The sequence below is a fragment of the Diutina rugosa genome (genome assembly GCF_008704595.1).
Source record: "Diutina rugosa strain CBS 613 chromosome Unknown scaffold29_size158811, whole genome shotgun sequence".
In the NCBI taxonomy this organism is placed as follows: domain Eukaryota; kingdom Fungi; phylum Ascomycota; class Pichiomycetes; order Serinales; family Debaryomycetaceae; genus Diutina; species Diutina rugosa.
The window spans coordinates 115,993-133,698 of NW_022995187.1; the positions used below are offsets into that span (position 1 = coordinate 115,993).

The following is a 17,706-nucleotide window of genomic DNA, read 5'->3' on the forward strand; positions in this document are numbered from 1 at the left end:
GCTTATGGGAACATCGTATCGTGCTCTACAGCGTAGGCTGTACCACGGAGAATGTATCGTCGGCAATAGCGAATACGTAGCTGCCGACAGCTTAACCTGCGTGGGGGGAGGCGTGTCGACTGAGTATATTGCTTTTTTTCAGGGTGAAGGAGTCGTTGTTCGCACGTCACATTGAGATTTCCGTCCGTATTAGACGGGTAAGCCTCAAGCATGTGCAGGCACCAAAAATGTCTCTCGGGTCACGTATATCTCTAAGCATAATTCCCCCTTTCACCGGGGTTTTAGAAAAACTACTACACTTTTTTCAGTCAACGACGACTTTCTTCCCGTACCACTACCTGTCCCCATGCGGCTATCCCGGACGTTGCACTGGTTAAGGGGGCCATGGTTCCTATGGTTCTACCTGTTTGCGTTCAACTTGGCAGATGTGGTGATGTTTTACGTGTTGCTGTCATCCGACCACGACAAGTACCCATATCCCGTCATCTCGTTAACCCTCAACGTCGTGGTGTTAATCATGTTGGTATACGACCGACTCCATGCTCGGTTCATAGATGCTAAGCCGGGAGAAGAACCGACTCCGCGGCAGGCCAAAATCGGCAAATACACCAAAATGATAAGGAAACCGTATTTGTTGTTCAAGACGATCATCTGGTTGTTTATTTGTGCCATGTGCATTAGTCGGGTAATTCTAATCACCTACCGCCCCAGCACCGACGAGTTCCCTAGCCGAGGCGACCAAAACGCTTTCATCGTTGTCACTGTATTTGCCGCTATCTGTGACTGTGGCCTTTTGACCATCTGGTGGCAAGCAAGTATCCGGACCACCCACGGGCTTTTAGCGTTTGCTCTGGCAATTCACGGGCTTTTGGGAGTTGGGATCGTACAAATCAACATCAACTTGATCAAAAACCAGGAGCATTTGAGCCGGATTCATAACTTGTACGTTTTTGATGGCGCCTTCATTTTGGCGCAAGCATTTTTCGGTCTCACCGTCACCATGGTTATCTCCGATAAAAACCGGTTGAACCTGGTCATCGGCAAATTAATCTTCTTGTACGACGCCATGTTGCTTGTGGTCACCGCCCTCACTGTTGCTTGTCTCATCACCGTGTTCCCTACTTTGCACTACCATCAGGATATGCCGGTGCTGAACCCGATTTTGTTTGGCATTTCCATCGGTGTGGCCATCGTTTGTTATGTGTGCTCACGGGTATTCAGAATCAGATTCCCCTCGACTGACTTGGAGGTGATGGAATACGACCTTTCTACGTTAACGGAAACTCAACGCCAGGGCTGGGCCAAGGTGATTGATTTGAATCACAAGCTCAACGCTGGTGTATCCGGTGACGCAGTGATCTCGTTGATGAACTGTTACTGCCAAGCTGAACTCCCGGGCATGACGTGTAAGGTGTTGCGTGTGGTGAAGAAGCTGTCACTCGAACGCGAGTACACTCCACGTGATTTAGAAAAGGCTAATGACATTAGTAAGGCGTGGGACGCTTTGGACCACGAAGGCCTTTTGTTTCAAAAGGATGGCAAGGAAGACCCGCAAAGTTGGCTGGATACCACTACGGTTCTCGAAGAATATAAACCATTGAGTAAGACCAAACTCAAACGGATGGCCAAGAAGCAAAAGTCTGAGCAATTGATGGAGTCCATTGAAGAGTTGCAATTAAAGATGGAAAAGTTCTACAACGAATTGACCAACACTGAAGCTCTCATTATGATCACCATCGTTGAAGAATTTGATTTGGCTGAACGGATCCCCGCCAAGTTCGGTGGTAAGTGGTTACAACGTCATTTCGGTAAGAACTCCAAGTGGCCGCTTTTGGTTCTTAAGTTCGGGTTGTTGGGTTTCCACTGGCCCTTCAAGCGACTGACCTTCTACTGCTCTCTGACCAAGAAGCCAGTAGCGAGATCAGCCGCAATCATGCACGCGCTTTCTGAGTGGAACGAAAAGCTGGGTGAGCGGTGCACGGTTATGGTGGACCCTACTTACAAGCATGATTATGCCGAAACCGGGATTCGCTTCTCCGGATGGTATAAGGTTGGGTTGCCGTCGACTCATATTGCCGACTTGCGGCCTTATAAAAACAAGACGTTGCAACAATACTTCAAGGCCAAGAAGTATCGGGTGCAAGATAAAGCATTTAACGAAGCCAATGGTGAAGTAATCGAAATCAAGGATGTGACGATGGAGCAATGTGAAGAGATCTGTTACCTCAACGAAATGATCGGTGACGCTCGTTCCGACAATGACCAATCGGACACGTTATTCCATCCCACCCCGCAATTTGTTTACGACCAGTGTCATATTGACAACAGCAAGAACTACCGTTCGCTTCTTTTCCTCAAGGTGAATGGCAAGTACATCGCCCTGTGCATCATCTACCGGCTCGGTGAAACCATGACCATGGACATTAACGGCATTGATTATGGTGCCGACGCCAAACAGTATAAAGCATATTTCGTGTTGATGCAAGAAGTGATCCGCCTCGCCCTCAAGGAGAACATCAGCTTCGTCGACTTTGGCCCCACAACAGAAAACGCCAAGGTCGACATCGGGTGCTCAGTGGTGCCACTTGTGGGGCTGTTGTACACACGCATGAAGGCCATTGGGCCCATCGTTAAATTTGCCGCCGACAGGGTCGACGTGTAAAGTATTTTCATAGAGCATGACGTCACGACGTAATTTTAAAAGGATAATTTTTAAAAGTAATGTAGTTTCTTGATGCACGTTGACAGCGCGCACCCCCCTGTCAACAAAGCCCTCGATAGAGGAACAGCGATCAATCAATCAACCCCACTCGCACCAAAACGCGCCATCCATGCCGAAGATCGCGTTCATCCATCCTGACCTAGGTATAGGAGGAGCCGAACGACTTGTGGTCGATGCTGCTTGTGGACTTCAAGCGCTCGATAACTCTGTCGTCGCGTACACTCTGCACTGTGATCGCAGTCACTGCTTTGATGAGATCACCGATGGCGAACTTGCCGTCGAAGTTTACGGTGATTGGCTCCCTACTACGATTGCCAAACGATTCCATATTGTATGTGCCGCGTTGCGCCAGCTTTGGCTTACGCTTAGGCTCTTGACTAATGGCGAGCGCTATGACTATTTCATTGTTGACCAACTTAGTTACTGCTTACCGCTCCTCAAAATATTTGGTGGCAATGCCCGAGTTGTATTCTATGGTCATTTCCCTGACCAGCTTCTAGCCCAAAGAGGAGGAACCTTAAAACAACTTTACCGAATCCCGTTCGATTGGTTCGAGCAGTGGACAACTGCGTGGGCTGATAAAGTGGTGGTGAACTCTAAGTTTACTCGTTCGGTGTTTCAAAAGACCTTCGCCAATTGCCCCGAGCCACTTGCCGTTATTTACCCGTGCATCAATGATAACCAAACTATAGACGTTGCCGCGAAGACCGAAATAGACGAATTTTTCAAAGATTCGGATGTGTTCGTTAGTGTCAACCGGTTTGAACGCAAAAAGAACATCGAACTTGCCATTGAGGCGTTTGCCAAATTTAAAAAGACTCACCCTCAAAAAGTAAGACTTGTCGTCGCTGGTGGATGGGATGCTCGGGTTCGTGAGAATGTCATGTATCTTACTGAGTTGAATCAGCTTTGCGAGAAGTTGAAACTTACTCTGTTTACCATTCGTGGTCGTCTACTTATGATGCCTCCACTGACGGATGTGCTTTTCCTTCCGCTGGTTCTGCTGAAACTCAAAAATGCATTAATTGATCACGCTAACATTTTGTTGTATACCCCAAGCCATGAACACTTTGGCATCGTCCCTGTCGAGGCTATGGCTCTTGGAACTCCAGTGTTGGCGGTCAATAACGGGGGACCGCTTGAACTGATTGTGCACTTCAATCAACGTGACAACTTGGATGTAGCTACCGGGTTTACTGTTGCCCCTGATGTTGAAGAGTGGGCCTCAACGTTGTCAAATTTCTATGGCTATAACACAGCTGTTAAGTCAAAGCTCGGAGCGAATGGCCGCGAGCGAGCACAAGCGATGTTCACACGCCTGAAGATGGCAAAATCATTCATGGAAGAACTTCGCACCACGGATGCAAAGTCAGTGACGGCAAGAGTGAGTGCAGTAGTGATTTTAGCTGCCTTATTTGTGGCGTTGGTTGGATTTGTTGTACATAGACTTACTTGAAGACGTCCTTAATAGCCTTCCACAATCCTAACTTAGTGTCGTAATCACGAACAGGAACTTCAATTGTAGTTTCCTTGTCATCCTGGTGGGGTCCCTTCAGACTGGGGGTATCTTCACCAAAAATACCTAAAAAGCCATTACCTTTTCCTCCTGAGTGACTGCGGTAATTGTTTAGAATACGTTTTGCTCGATGCTGTTCATACCATTGGGTGTATCTCTCAGGGAATTCTCTTACCATCCGCTGATATGATTCATTCAGTTCCTTGTCAACTGAGAGTTTCAAACGGTGAAGATGTGTCAGAGGGCACTGAAGATTATACAGGCGAATCTTTTGATTAATGTCAGCGACATGAGCCTCAACATATTCCTGGTCTTTTTCTGGTAATGTTAAAATCACGTTAGGACTAAAGTTGGCCTTGAACAACTCTAAACCACCGAAGAGGGTGGCAGATTTGAGATGTAACTGATTGGAAATAGCCAGCTTGTTTAAGACATAATTAAACCACCGATCATCTAAGCTTTTGCGTAACCCAGTAATCTCACTATGGATTGATTGTTGTGACTCAACAAATGGGGGGAGCACCTGTTGCTTATTGAGTAATTGATTCATGAAATAGTTGGTGTCAGTACTGTTTCGAAGATGATCGCGGTCAAGAGGTTTGCCCCGAATCAGCGTCATTTCCGCCAGATCAAATTTTCCCGTGTCTTGATTGATCAGCGCATTGATTTTAGCCCCCGCCACCAGTCCAATTAAATCCACACCCAGAGATGGACCGTTGGTTTTGAACATCAGTGGTCCTAGGAGACGTTCGCGGTACATCTCTCGAAACTGCTCATCTTCCAGCTTTTTGGGGTTGAGTTTGTAATCAAGCAGCGCTTCACGAGCATCATGGAGACGGCGGCCATTATTTTTCATTGGTTTTGGTGCCAGGTCCATCAACATACGCAAGTTGCCATCGATGACCAGCTCCGAGCCCTTCCAAGGTTGAGCCTGAGCAATGTCTTTAGCATGGGGATTTGTGTTGAGCAAAGGTTCGCTTTTGATGTACCCTGCAGCTCGCTGATCAATGGAATTGGGTTTGTATTGATCGTATAATTTGTTGAAGGTGGGATCTAGCTTTGCCTGTTGCGAAGGGTTACCGCTATGTTGGAGTTTCGCTTCAGCAATTTGGGTAAACCGATCGATTAACGCCGAGTGGTCTCTTTCAGCCTCTTCGGACTCCTTACTAGCATTTTCAGTCGGTTTTTTGCTGTACAATCGCCGGCATCTGATAACTGACGGATGGGGTCGCAACCGCATATTAAGTTGATTCGGGTGGCGCGATTCCCCTCATACTATGATGCGTGATGCTCTGGGGTAATCGCAATACAGATGAATCACATCTATTAGTTGAAATTAAAATCGAAAGGATTGTCAGAGGTTTAATGGAAAAATCGTTGCGATTGACTTCAGGGTTTATAGCAGAGTCAAAGACACCGTCCATTCATGGTAATCAGTCGACGCTGTCAAGAGCTTGGACATGGTTTGGCGCTAACTGAAAAAGTTTAAGGTTGTAGAGGAGTTGTGGCAATCAATTTGATCCGGACCGAGATTGATGATTACGCGTCGTCAGGAAGTGTCGCAATGATCAACCGGCTTAGTGTTCAAATTTAAGACCTACATTTTGGATTACGTGGCTAGTGTATAAAGGATATCACCACCAATGAAAACGAAGCGAGTCGCGGTAGTAGACCCCATTCACTGCTTTCTTAGTGCTGGCAGCCGCGTGGGTGCATATGATTATTCGCCACAGAATATTATAGTGATTTTGTTCGTGTGCACGACGCGCGGTTGGTGACTTTCAAAATCTGCCACGAATCTTTTTGTCCAGCAATATAGATGTGGATCTTTGACTGGTGTAAGTAGCCTGGAAAATAAAGAGACGAGTGGAGACATGACTAACATTTAGTTCAAGACGTTTTGTCCCAGCTTGGGCTCTGGAACAAGCACGCCAAGCTTCTTTTCCTTGGGTTGGACAACGCCGGGAAGACCACGCTTTTGCACATGTTGAAGAACGACCGCATGGCGACGTTAGACCCCACGCTTCACCCTACTCTGGAGGAACTCTCGATCGGTTCGGTTCGATTCACCACCTTCGACTTGGGTGGTCACGAAATGGCGCGTAGATTGTGGAAGGACTACTTCCCCGAAGTGAACGGCATCGTGTTTTTGGTCGACGCTGCCGACCCCGCCCGGTTCCCCGAAGCCAAGCGTGAGTTGGAATCGTTGTTTGCTATTGAAGAGTTGGCCAACGTGCCGTTCTTGATCTTGGGTAACAAGATCGACAAGCCCACCGCTGTAGGTGAAATGGAGTTGAAGAGCGCCTTTGGCTTGTACAACACTACCGGTAAGGATACTGGCAAGTTGGCTGACGGCCAGCGTCCCATCGAGTTGTTCATGTGCTCGATCGCCATGAGATCGGGGTACGGGGAAGGGTTCAAGTGGTTGTCGCAACACATCTAAGCTGTATATTTAATGAAGAAGAAACGTCCGTTTTAACATCCTATAAATCTACATGTAAAATTTTATATTCGATAGTTGGTGGATTTTCTCACTGTCTCATCGAGTAAGGGCATCTCACCCCTCAATATCTAACCCCCTCGCCACACATCGCACTCCTCATCGCAACTATGGAAGGAGGCATGAACAAGGTTCCGCTCCATCCTGAGCCGAAGAAGTGGAAGGCTCCTAAGGGGCCGAAGCCTGTCCAGCACAAAAACAAAAATTCCATCGGGTTGGGTCGCCACATTGCTAACCAAAGACGGAAGGAAAATCAAGTGGTGTACCTACCTGATGGTCAAATGCAATTCACCACCGATAAAAAGGAGGCTGACTGGGTGAAGCTTCGGTCAGTGACTCAAGAAAACGCTCTTGATGAGTTTCTTAACACCGCCCAATTGGCCGATACCGATTTTACCGCTGAAAAGGAAATCAAGATCATCAAGGTTGGTGGCACTCAGATCGTGAACCAGCTGGGGTTGTTGAATGACGAACAGTTGGAGGAAATGAGAAGAAAGCACAACTTATTCCAGAATAATTTGCGGGTTCCGAGACGGCCCCAATGGCATAAGGATCAGCTGAGGCTTGAAATCAACCGCCAGGAAAATTTGGCATTTTTGGAATGGAGACGTCAGTTGGCTGCTCTCACCGAGAATAACGATCTTTTGTTGACCCCCTTTGAACGGAACCTTGAAGTTTGGAAGCAATTATGGCGTGTTGTCGAGCGGAGTGATCTTGTGGTACAAATTGTCGATGCCAGACACCCCTTGTTTTTCCGGTCAGTCGATTTGGAAGCTTACGTTCAAGAGCTCAGCACTGAGGAGAAGCCCAAAAACAATTTATTGCTTGTGAATAAGGCTGATTTATTGACCTTTGAACAAAGAAAAGCTTACGCTGACTACTTCAACGAAAAGGGCATTGAATTCGTGTTCTTCTCAGCGCTTGAAGCGAACGAGTTGTTGGAGAAGGAAAAAGAGGAGCGGGAAAGGGCTGGTCTCAGTGGTGAAGTTCCCGCCGAACTTTTAGGTCCTGCCACTCCTGAAGAAGAAAATGACACTCCCCAAACCGTTAACACTGACCCCACTCATATTCTCAGTGTAGGCGAACTTGAACAGCTTTTCATTCATAAGGCTCCCGAAGTTGAAGACCGGGCCCTTCAGATTGGTTTGGTTGGTTACCCTAACGTCGGTAAGTCGTCCACCATCAACGCCCTCATCGGTTCGAAGAAGGTATCGGTGTCTGCGACTCCCGGTAAGACCAAGCACTTCCAGACACTTAATCTCCTGCCCGATGTCGTGCTTTGTGATTGTCCTGGGTTGGTGTTCCCCAATTTCGCTTACTCTAACGGTGAATTGGTGTGTAACGGTGTGCTCCCTATCGATCAATTGAGGGAACACATTCCGCCGGCGTCATTGGTGGCTCAAAGAATCCCCAAATTCTTTCTTGAAGCTGTCTACGGTATCCACATCCCTATCCAGAAAGTTGAAGATGGGGGTAATGGTATTTACCCTACCGCTCGTGAATTGCTTAACGCTTACGCTCGGGCTCGTGGTTACATGACTCAAGGGTTTGGTTCTGCCGATGAACCTCGTGCCTCTCGTTATATTCTCAAGGACTATGTCAACGGCAAATTATTGTACGTTAATCCTCCTCCCAAGCGGGTAGGAGAAGGCACTGCCGACTCTGACTACGACTTGCCCACTCTTGAAGAATGCCGTGAGTTCAATAAAGATCTTTACACTCTTGCCAACTTGCCGCAAACTCGTCAGCAGCAAATTCTCGAAGCTATGCGTCATAAAGATATCAAGAAGGAAGAATTTGATTTACTGAGAGACTTGGCTATGCTCAACTTCGGTCAACATGTGGCTGCCACTGACGGCTCTCAAGCCCCCACCACAGTATTTTACGGTGGTAAGCAAGCTGCCTTGGAAAGTGCTGGCGATGAACTTGATCGTGACTTCTTCAAGCTTGGTGGCGTTGAGGGTAAGATGACCTCGCCTTTCCACAAAAAGGGTGGCGATGCCAAGGGGAACAAGAAGCACAACAAGGCCAACAAGAAGAAGGATAAAAAGTTGCGGGTAGTAGGCTACTAGGTTACGAAATGGTCATGAATAAATGGAATATAATAGACATCTGCAATCATGTTTTTCTTTAATTGTCGCCGTAGATAGCTTTGTGCGCTGCCACTGCCAGCACCTGCTGAAAGCCGCACGAGCACGCAGCTCTCCACAGACTATCAAGCACCATGGCCGACGCCACCGTCATGTCGCTGGCAGTGTCGGATAAGACAAACAGCCACGGCAGCGAGCAACCTGATTTCTCCATTGAACAGGTCCAGCTCCAGTTTGGCCTCAATCACGACCTTCGAACAATTCGGGTCGCCAATGATCACATGGTATTGTTCATGAGTAGCCAGATGGCGCTAATTGACCTTGACAACCCCAGTCAAGTGAAAAACGTCCCCTTACCGGCTAATGAGACGTTTAAGGCGGGGTTCATTGACCCCCTGGGAGTCCATGTCATCGTGCAAACCCATTCGCTCAGTTGTTTCTACCTCCATGCACCTACTTACTCTCAGCTCAAGCCGCTCCATAAGTTTAGAGGGATTACCGAGATTGTTTCCATTGAGTTCTCTCCCCCGACTCAGGAATTATCTACTGGAGATTTCTTATTAGCGACGGAACTGGCAGTATATATTGGGAATATCAAAGCGCATTCAGCAACCGAGGGCAACAAGAAAGATGATAAATTCCTCAAGCAAGTTTGGAAGCTGGATCAAGTTTTGGTGGGGGCAGTATTCCTGAAGAGTTATACACAGATTCATGTATTTTCGAATTACAAGCACTGGACGTGGGATACGTTTGATACATCTTTGGGAGAGATACTGAGGGTGATGAAGACCGCCCCAATTGAACATGAATTGAATGGCAAGCAATGGATGCTATGCAGTCTGCCGGATCATCTGTTCGTGTTGATCGACCAACAGCCTCCACATGCTATTGAAAGTGATCACCCTGAGATTCTCCTCAGCAACTTGAAGCAATTGGATGAAATTTCTGGAACTCTCCACCAAATTTGTGTACTGTCACATCATTTATTTTGCATGGCTTTGAACGCCCCAATTGTGTATTTGGTCAATACCCTCAGTGAGGGCTCCTTTCAAAAGATCAGTCTTCCAGAGGTAGCCAAATCAACCCAATACTCAATCACATCTGATGTTACTAAAGGTACATATTGGGTGTACAATCGTAACCTGATATTCGAGATCGTGGTCGAAAATGAACTGATTCTGGTGTGGCACAACTACTACAAGTTAGGCAAATATGACGAAGCTTTGGCCTGCCTTCCTGATGAGCCAGTGAATGCAGCTAAACGAGATATGGTTCACATTCGCCAGGGTTATGATTACCTTCAAAAAGGAGGCTTTGGTCTTGATGTGGGTGGAGAACATACCGACGACGACAATACTCAATTGGCCGCACTTCAAATCAAGGGAATGAAAATTCTAGCAGAACTGAGTGAGCTGTTTGAGAAAGTCTGTTTGATGCTTTTGAATCATAGGCCACAGGCCGGAATTTCTAATGCACGAGCAGCTATGCTGCTGCGGCTTCTTGTGGAATATTTGCTTATAAAGTTCCGCCTTGCTCGTGAGGCTCGCAATCACATTCAGATGGTAGTTCTTTCCCTGTTGATCGTGGAGCAGCTTCTAACCACACTTAGCCACACGCAAAATAAAACTAGCCGTCGTGAACTTGACGACCAATTTCGAGAATTCTTACAACAAAATTTTCGATACTTTGATAAGGACACCATTTATCAAATCATCAGTCGTCTCCACTTTCATGATAAGTTGGTCTACTATGCTGACTTGATCAAAGACTATGACTATATTATTCATTACTATATTGATCGGAGTGAATGGTCAGCAGCTTTAGCCCTGGTGGCCAAGGTGTTTTTCAGCAATGATCATTCAAATGACATCATTTACGATACCCTGTCGACATTATTGTTGAATTATCCCCAGGGGACAGTTGAGATGTGGCTCAAACTTCAAAATGCTGAGGGCGTCGACGAAGCATTTGACCCGATTAAAGTTCTTCCAGCGTTGCTTACTTATAACCGCCAATCACGCCTTGACAGTGTGGGCGATAATAAGGCTATCACGTACCTTCTGCGATTGATTTATGATAAGGCCGTGCGAAACCGAACCATTAATAATTATTACCTCATGCTTTTGTTGGCTTATTCTAGGGATTATGAGGTTGTTGCCAAACATTTAATGAAGTTCCTACAACTGGGAATAGGTCCATTCGACCTGCAAGTTGTCTTGCGAATGTGCGTTGCACAACAACATTTCCAAGCAGCAGTATGGGTGTTGATTGACTTGGGATTATATGACCAAGCTTTAGAGGTGCTGATTCGCCATAGGCTTCCAAAATTGGGAGAATTTGTGCTTCGCAAATATGATCAAAACCACAGGGAAGATGAGGGGACTGCGTCGACAGGTGTTCAGCTTTCTCGTGCAAATTTTGCCAATCGCAAGAGACTTTGGTTGGAGTATTCCCGTTATCTCATCGATGAGGTTGAGCTGGATCCGGTGAGAGAGTTTGTTGGTATTGGAGATGCTGAGATGGACCATCTGAAGAAGCTTAATTTAGTGCTTCGCTTTTTACTTGAGCTTGACGGTCAAATGAAGCAAGAGGGTACTGTGACACTCAAAGATTTATTACCCTTGTTACCGGACCTGGTTATCATTAATGATTTCCGCGACGAGATCGTGAAATCGCTCAACACCTACAATTCCAGCATCAATCAATTGCTGTTAGAAATGAAGGAGCTGTTGTCAATTGCTGCCCGCCTCAAAGAGGAGATTCGCGAAATGACACAGGTGAGTACGAAGGCCAAGTTAGCCCTGGTGATTCAACCAGGCGAACCGTGTCATCTTTGTCAAAAACTTTTGCTCTCCACCAAAAGTGTTGTTTATTTCCCGAATTGTCATCATGGTTTCCATAAGCAATGCGTGGTCCGAGCTTATCTTGATCTGGGGAACTACCAATTCCGCAAAGCATTCACTCAATTCAAGCGTCACAATGCTTTGGTGAATAAGGAAGAGATGGAGAAAATGTTGGTCAAGGAGTGCTTCTTGTGCAGTGACCATAATATCACCACAATTGACGAGCCTTTCGAAGAGGAAACAGGCTGGGAGTTATAACACATTGGATATCGACCGATCATATAATAAAAGATGATGAAAGGGCATGCTTGTCATGATTTTTAGTTATTCACGCCAATATAGCGACAACGCAGTGAAAGGCGTTCATGTAGAGTTGACGATAACAGTAATGTGATCGAAAATGAAACAGTGTCCTTGATGATAACAAGATCGCTACTTTGATATCCACATGTCCTTTTTTTGGACGCCTTCATATTTAGTTAGTGGTGCCGAAGAATGGAAATTTGAAACATCATCGATTCAATTACCAGTTTTGATGACAGTAAACATCAAACACGAAGTTGTCGTCTAATTTGAGGCTTGAGTGTCGTACGCGTGGCGCACTTCAGAACCCCTTAGCCTGTAGCCAAAATAATTTGTGCGACCGCGAAAACACTCATCCCATGCTGGGCTTGTTCAACAAACAACCTCTGGTTGCGACCGGTCAGGAGCTCCAAAACGATGTGGTTCTTGCCAATGGCCCCGAGGACCTGGTGCTGGACATTGCGTTTCTGTCGCAACTGAACCACTTGCTGGTGGCGCTGTGGGATGGGAAGGTCCGCATCTACGAAATCGACCAGCTGCTGGGCCAGAACCAAGGGCGGGCGATGTTTGAACACACGGGGCCTGTGCTTTCGGCCAGATGGTCTAATGATGGCACTAAGGTGGCGCTGGGGGCTACTGACAAGACGGTGAAGTTGTTTGACGTGCAATCTCAACAAGCGCAACAGATTGGTGTCCACGACGCCCCGGTACGCAGTATTCGATTCGTCGAATGTGGACCCACCAACACCCCGGTGGTGGTGCTGGGTTCGTGGGACAAGACATTGAAGTACTGGGATATGCGGCTGCCCCAGCCCGTGGCGACGGTGGCGTTACCCGAACGCGTGTACCTGATGGACAGTGTGGCCAAGCTTTTGGTGGTGGGGTGTGCTGAGCGTCAAATATGCATTTTTGACTTGAACAACCCCCAGCAGATCTTCAAGACTAAAGAGCTGCCGTTGAAGATGCAGACCCGGGTGGTATCGTGCTACCCGCAAGCGAATGGCTACGCCGTTGGTCTGATTGAAGGCCGCTGTGCCATTCAATACGTCAATGACGCCGAACAAAGTAAGTTGGGCTTCTCGTTCAAGTGCCACCGAGTGCAGAAATCCAACAACTTGCTGGGTGGCCCCACTCTGGAAGCGTACCCGGTGAACCTGATTGTGTTCCACCCGACGTTTTCGACGTTTGCTACTGCTGGCCTGGATGGTGTATTTACTTTCTGGGATAAAGATGTCAAGCAACGACTCAAGGGGTTCCCCTCGGTGGGCGGCACGATCTCGTCCACTGCTTTCAACCGCGATGGGCTGATCTTTGCTTACGCCATCAGTTACGACTGGCTGAAGGGGTTTGAGTACAACAAACCCGACACTCCCAACGTCATCAAGTTGCACGCGACCAAGGACGACGAAGTCAAGCCGAAGAACAAACGGTAAAGAGCATCACTAATGGATTACGAGAGTTAAAGCGATACGAGTATTAAGAGCATTTGATTGATAATAAGATGGATAATGAAAGCGTATTCAAAATTTCAACCACTGTAGTATTAGTAGCATTGTCGTGACGTCTACGCACTATTATTATAGAAACCCTTAAGGTAGTTTTTACAGAGACGTTGTGGTTAACAAGGCACGGGTAATGACATCAACAACGCCAATTTATCAATAGAATCGGGGGTGATTCCATGACGTTGAAAGTATATCTTGGTTGGGGGGGGGGGGCCACTGGNTGGGGTGACTAGGCGTAGTGGGGTATCGATCTCAGGCGGCGCCCGTTTGGCAGAATGATGATGACAGTCCTTATGAGCCCGGGGCCTGATCACCGAAACCAGCCCTGACCGCTCGCGGCTAACGACGGTCACGTGGAGAACGGCCACTAATCGAGGCCGATGAGGATAGATGAAATCGGCTATTATTCGAAGAAAAGTGAATAAATTAGTCGTCACCGATGTGATAGTTAATTTCTAATAAGCCTCGGTGATGGCAGACACGGTTTCGCCGTAGTGTGTGACGGTTCTTGACGGTGGTCCGGTGCCCCACACTTAAGGTTGCCGTAGCGCGTGGAGCGCCTCTCGCTGTTGCTTTTCTGTGCGGACGAGTACAAAGATTTTATATATCAGGATTCTGCTGCGACGGGAATCAGAGGTTGCGAGCGGTACACTACTGGACACTTGAATCGGCATGGCGTTTCCTAAAAGACAGCTTGCGGCGGAGCCGTTTGGCGACCAGCAGCGAGCGATAATCATCAGTTTGAGCCAGCGCCCACCGGCGCCGGTGCTGAAGATGACGGGTCTGCGCGGATATCGAGGAGGCAGCGCCGTCACCGGGGCCCACCCCGGCGGCTACGGTGGCATCAACCACCACGGCACTACTCCCCCCGTGGCTAGAGTCGACATCGCCCGTGGCTGGGCGCTGGCACTGGTGCTGCCGCCAATGCTGCTGACGGTGCCGACACTGGCTCCGCGAGGACCGCTGCCGCCGACGGCGGCAGTGGCGGCGCCTGGGGGTTTCTCGGGTGCCACTGCAGGATCGAAAGATCGGTTTGATCCATTCAGACCGTTTGAGTCGTTTGCGACGCCGCTGGCGCTGCCGAAGCTGGCGCTGTTTGACCGCCGGGCGAGCATTTGGAACTCGCCGGTTAAGGGCGATAATCGGGTTTGGTAATCAGGTTTCTTGGTGACGGAAAGGTTTTAATATTTAATGTGTTTGGTTTTGTTTTTTATGTTAGATAGTGGCATATAGACGGTAAGAGGATAGGGTCTATACTTTACCATCGGGTCGTGTAGCTGGGTGTCGAAAGTCTTTTGTCGGTAATACCGGGGCTCGCAATCGGCGAGTGAGCGCCAAACGGGGACGACGGGCTCACGTGCGATAGCACGTACTTTCCCCCCCTCCTCTCTTCACCGAAAGCGGGTTTACCCACCCCCCTACAGGGAGAGATATCCGAGGTGTTCGGGGTTTTGCCCAGATAGCAACAGCAACAATACCCGTTAATAAATAGATCAGGGGGTGGTGGGAAGTGGCGCCGGTATCTCTCGGACGTTGCCAGTGGCGGATGGGTCCGCTGTTCCGAGCACTGCGTCAGATCCAGTTGTTTCTTTATGCTTGTCGACACTTCCGGCGTCCCCTTTCCTTTTTCCTCACTCACTAGCCCGTCGTCAATCGGCCACAAGATAACGCCACCACTAGACCCGACTAATAACCCTAAAGTAAACGCTTTGCAAACGTGTCACTGTTTTCTCCGATAAGCCTCCATCTTGTTCCTGTCACCGAAGGTTGCCTTAACCTCGCTTATGCCATTCAGTGTATAGGTTAGTGACGTAGGACGCAGATCCTCTCCTCGCAACCTCCACACCTTAGTCGAGGAGGAAAAAAAAAAAAAAAAANGAGAGGCCCACGCCTGGTATCGCCACGGTTCCCCCGTATACGGGAACCACTAAAATTACGCCGGTTTTACCCCCCCACTCGCTTCTCTCTCGACCAAAGTATTGTTGGCCAATAAATGCCGCCGCCAGGCTCTAGACCACACCCCCTTAAATGCCGCCAACTCCGGGAGAAGGGAACGGGTGTGCTCGTACCATTAATTCCTCCCTATCGACACTCAGCGCTACCATACGAGAAAAACTTACCGAGACCCTCACGCCCCCAACCCGTCAGCGACCAGGGCCAGCCCACCCCAATCACATCTCCAGGGGATGAGCCACAACAGCACTCCTCACATGATGAACAAGCACACACCGGGGCTGGAGAAGAAGGGGTTCCCCGATTCTTCGCGCTCGGTGTCCGACGCCGGCGCCACCACCCTGAAGCAGCTCCTCAACGCCTATATCTATGATTTCTTGGTCAAGTCAAGACTACCGCAGACCGCCCGTCTGTTTGTCAGCGAGGCTGACGTGCCACTGGCCCCGCCGCTGGCGCAGACGCCCCAGCCGAACCCGCTGACGCCGCTGGCGCAGTTCAACCGCGAAAACAACTTGCCCAACGTCGCCATCACCATGGACTGCCCTCAGGGATTTTTATACGAGTGGTGGCTGGTGTTCTGGGACGTGTTCCATGCCAAAGGCGCGCCGCCCCTGGGCAAGCCGGCGCTGCTGTACTACCATCTTCAGCAGATGAAGCAACGGCAGGACAGCTGGGCCGCCAACCCGCAACAGGCAGCGGCGCAGTTTGCCCCCCAACCGACTCAGATTCCGGGCCAACAGCCGGTGATGCACCAGCAGATGGGAGCTCCTCAACAAATGGTACCGCCACTGGCGCCGCAGCAGTCCCACCAACCAGGGGCCCCGGGCCCTCAGCCTCAGGGCGATTATAATCAGCGCATGATGATGCATCAGATGATGAAGACCGGCCACCAGCAGTCGCCCCAGGGAGCGCCGCAGCCGCAACCGATGATGGGACCGCAACAGGCTGGCGCCCAACAGTACTTCAACCCTCAGAACCGCATGCAGCAGATGGCCCAGAACCAGATGAACACTTTGCGGCAACAACAGGCAGCCGTCGTCGCTGCCCAGCAACAGCAGCAGCAACAGCAGCGTAAGCTGTCGACGGCAGCGCTGTCCCCGGCGGCGCGTATGATGCCGCAATACCCATACCCCCAGGGCCCCCCTGTACCTGGCGTGCCGCAACAGCAGCAGCCCCAGGGCGCCAACCCTCAGCAACAGGCCAACCCTTATATGCAAAAGGGCCTGCCGATCATCAACGGCGCGGTGCCGCAGCCGCAAAAGGATCAGGCCGGCCACACCCGCAACATGCTGGCGCTCCAGGACTACCAGGAGCAGCTCATGTTGTTGGAAAAGCAGAACAAAAAGCGGTTGGACATTGCTCGTAACAACGGGCTGGGCGACCCGCAAGGGTTTGTCCCGGGGATGATGGCGCCACCGATGGGTGCCGACCAGCCACCGATCAATGGTGCTCCCCAAATGCCTATGAACGGTAATGGAATGACGCCAGCCATGGGACCGGGTAATGGCCCCCAAATGGCGCAACAACAGGCGATGGCGATGGGTAAGCCTCCGATGGGAGTGCTGCCGATGAACAATCCCCAAAAGCCACTGCCAGTGACGCTGACGCTGAGCCCCGTCATTGGCACCAAGCCTCTGCCTAGCGTCAAGAAGAAGGAGGCGGCGCTGGCCAAAGGCCGGCGCAAGAACCTGACTCTGGGGGCTACCGCCAACTCGCAGTCGCAAGCGGCCCCACTGGCACAGCCGGCGATGAACGCTCACCTTAAAAAGGAATTCAACACTCCGCTTACTCCGGCGCTGGAGCCGAACCTGGCTGAGAACAAGCGTAAGCGTAAGGGTTCGGCGCCCACCGATTCGCCCAAGAAATTGCTGAAGACCGCGGCCAAGAAGGAGCTGTCGATCATCGAGGAAACCGAGGAACCGCTGACATCGCTGGCGCAACCGCTGGCGCAACCACTGGCGCAACCACTGGCGCCTCTGGCACCGCTGGCACCTGATAACTTCTCGGTCGACCTCATTGACGGCGGCGTGTTTGGCCTGGGCGGCATTGCCGTCGGCAACTCTGGAGGCATGGAGGAGATTGATTTTTTTAAATTTATGGAGGGCAACGGTGACGCCGCACTTCACGACGGCATGGGGTTCCCCGGCTGGGGTAACGAGGAGATGATGCAGGACAGTTGAACATCCTCCCCCTTTTCTGTTATGGTATGGTGGCTGGCGACACCATTTGTAAAGCATATTTCGCGTTTAATTCAGTAAATGTATTATACATTAA

At 49.5% G+C, this 17,706-nt stretch overlaps 8 protein-coding genes across 8 annotated transcripts; 7 read left to right on the plus strand and 1 right to left on the minus strand. All coding sequences in view use genetic code 12, as the record gives it.

Moving 5' to 3' along the window:
* Window positions 1–346: 346 nt before the first annotated feature.
* DIURU_004580 (GNAT family N-acetyltransferase) lies at window positions 347–2,662 on the plus strand (the record flags this gene model as incomplete). The annotated part of the gene is made up of 1 exon (XM_034157469.1): window positions 347–2,662. One exon carries the CDS (start codon window positions 347–349, stop codon window positions 2,660–2,662), a length of 2,316 nt encoding a protein of 771 aa, XP_034010661.1.
* A 169-nt stretch (window positions 2,663–2,831) lies between these two features.
* Window positions 2,832–4,178, plus strand: ALG2 (GDP-Man:Man(1)GlcNAc(2)-PP-dolichol alpha-1,3-mannosyltransferase; the record flags this gene model as incomplete). The annotated part of the gene is made up of 1 exon (XM_034157470.1): window positions 2,832–4,178. The coding sequence occupies one exon, from the start codon at window positions 2,832–2,834 to the stop codon at window positions 4,176–4,178; it is 1,347 nt and encodes a 448-aa protein (XP_034010662.1).
* A 96-nt stretch (window positions 4,179–4,274) lies between these two features.
* On the minus strand, window positions 4,275–5,478 carry DIURU_004582 (uncharacterized protein; the record flags this gene model as incomplete). The annotated part of the gene is made up of 2 exons (XM_034157471.1): window positions 4,275–4,304; window positions 4,414–5,478. The coding sequence occupies 2 exons, from the start codon at window positions 5,476–5,478 to the stop codon at window positions 4,275–4,277; spliced, it is 1,095 nt and encodes a 364-aa protein (XP_034010663.1).
* Window positions 5,479–6,222: 744 nt separating this feature from the next.
* Window positions 6,223–6,681, plus strand: SAR1 (Arf family GTPase; the record flags this gene model as incomplete). The annotated part of the gene is made up of 1 exon (XM_034157472.1): window positions 6,223–6,681. The coding sequence occupies one exon, from the start codon at window positions 6,223–6,225 to the stop codon at window positions 6,679–6,681; it is 459 nt and encodes a 152-aa protein (XP_034010664.1).
* A 167-nt stretch (window positions 6,682–6,848) lies between these two features.
* DIURU_004584 (putative GTPase) lies at window positions 6,849–8,810 on the plus strand (the record flags this gene model as incomplete). Its single annotated transcript, XM_034157473.1, has 1 exon — window positions 6,849–8,810. The coding sequence occupies one exon, from the start codon at window positions 6,849–6,851 to the stop codon at window positions 8,808–8,810; it is 1,962 nt and encodes a 653-aa protein (XP_034010665.1).
* A 152-nt stretch (window positions 8,811–8,962) lies between these two features.
* DIURU_004585 (uncharacterized protein) lies at window positions 8,963–11,929 on the plus strand (the record flags this gene model as incomplete). The annotated part of the gene is made up of 1 exon (XM_034157474.1): window positions 8,963–11,929. The coding sequence occupies one exon, from the start codon at window positions 8,963–8,965 to the stop codon at window positions 11,927–11,929; it is 2,967 nt and encodes a 988-aa protein (XP_034010666.1).
* Window positions 11,930–12,333: 404 nt separating this feature from the next.
* On the plus strand, window positions 12,334–13,407 carry GLE2 (RNA export factor; the record flags this gene model as incomplete). The annotated part of the gene is made up of 1 exon (XM_034157475.1): window positions 12,334–13,407. One exon carries the CDS (start codon window positions 12,334–12,336, stop codon window positions 13,405–13,407), a length of 1,074 nt encoding a protein of 357 aa, XP_034010667.1.
* Window positions 13,408–15,665: 2,258 nt separating this feature from the next.
* On the plus strand, window positions 15,666–17,612 carry FLO8 (Flo8p; the record flags this gene model as incomplete). Its single annotated transcript, XM_034157476.1, has 1 exon — window positions 15,666–17,612. The coding sequence occupies one exon, from the start codon at window positions 15,666–15,668 to the stop codon at window positions 17,610–17,612; it is 1,947 nt and encodes a 648-aa protein (XP_034010668.1).
* Window positions 17,613–17,706: the final 94 nt, after the last annotated feature.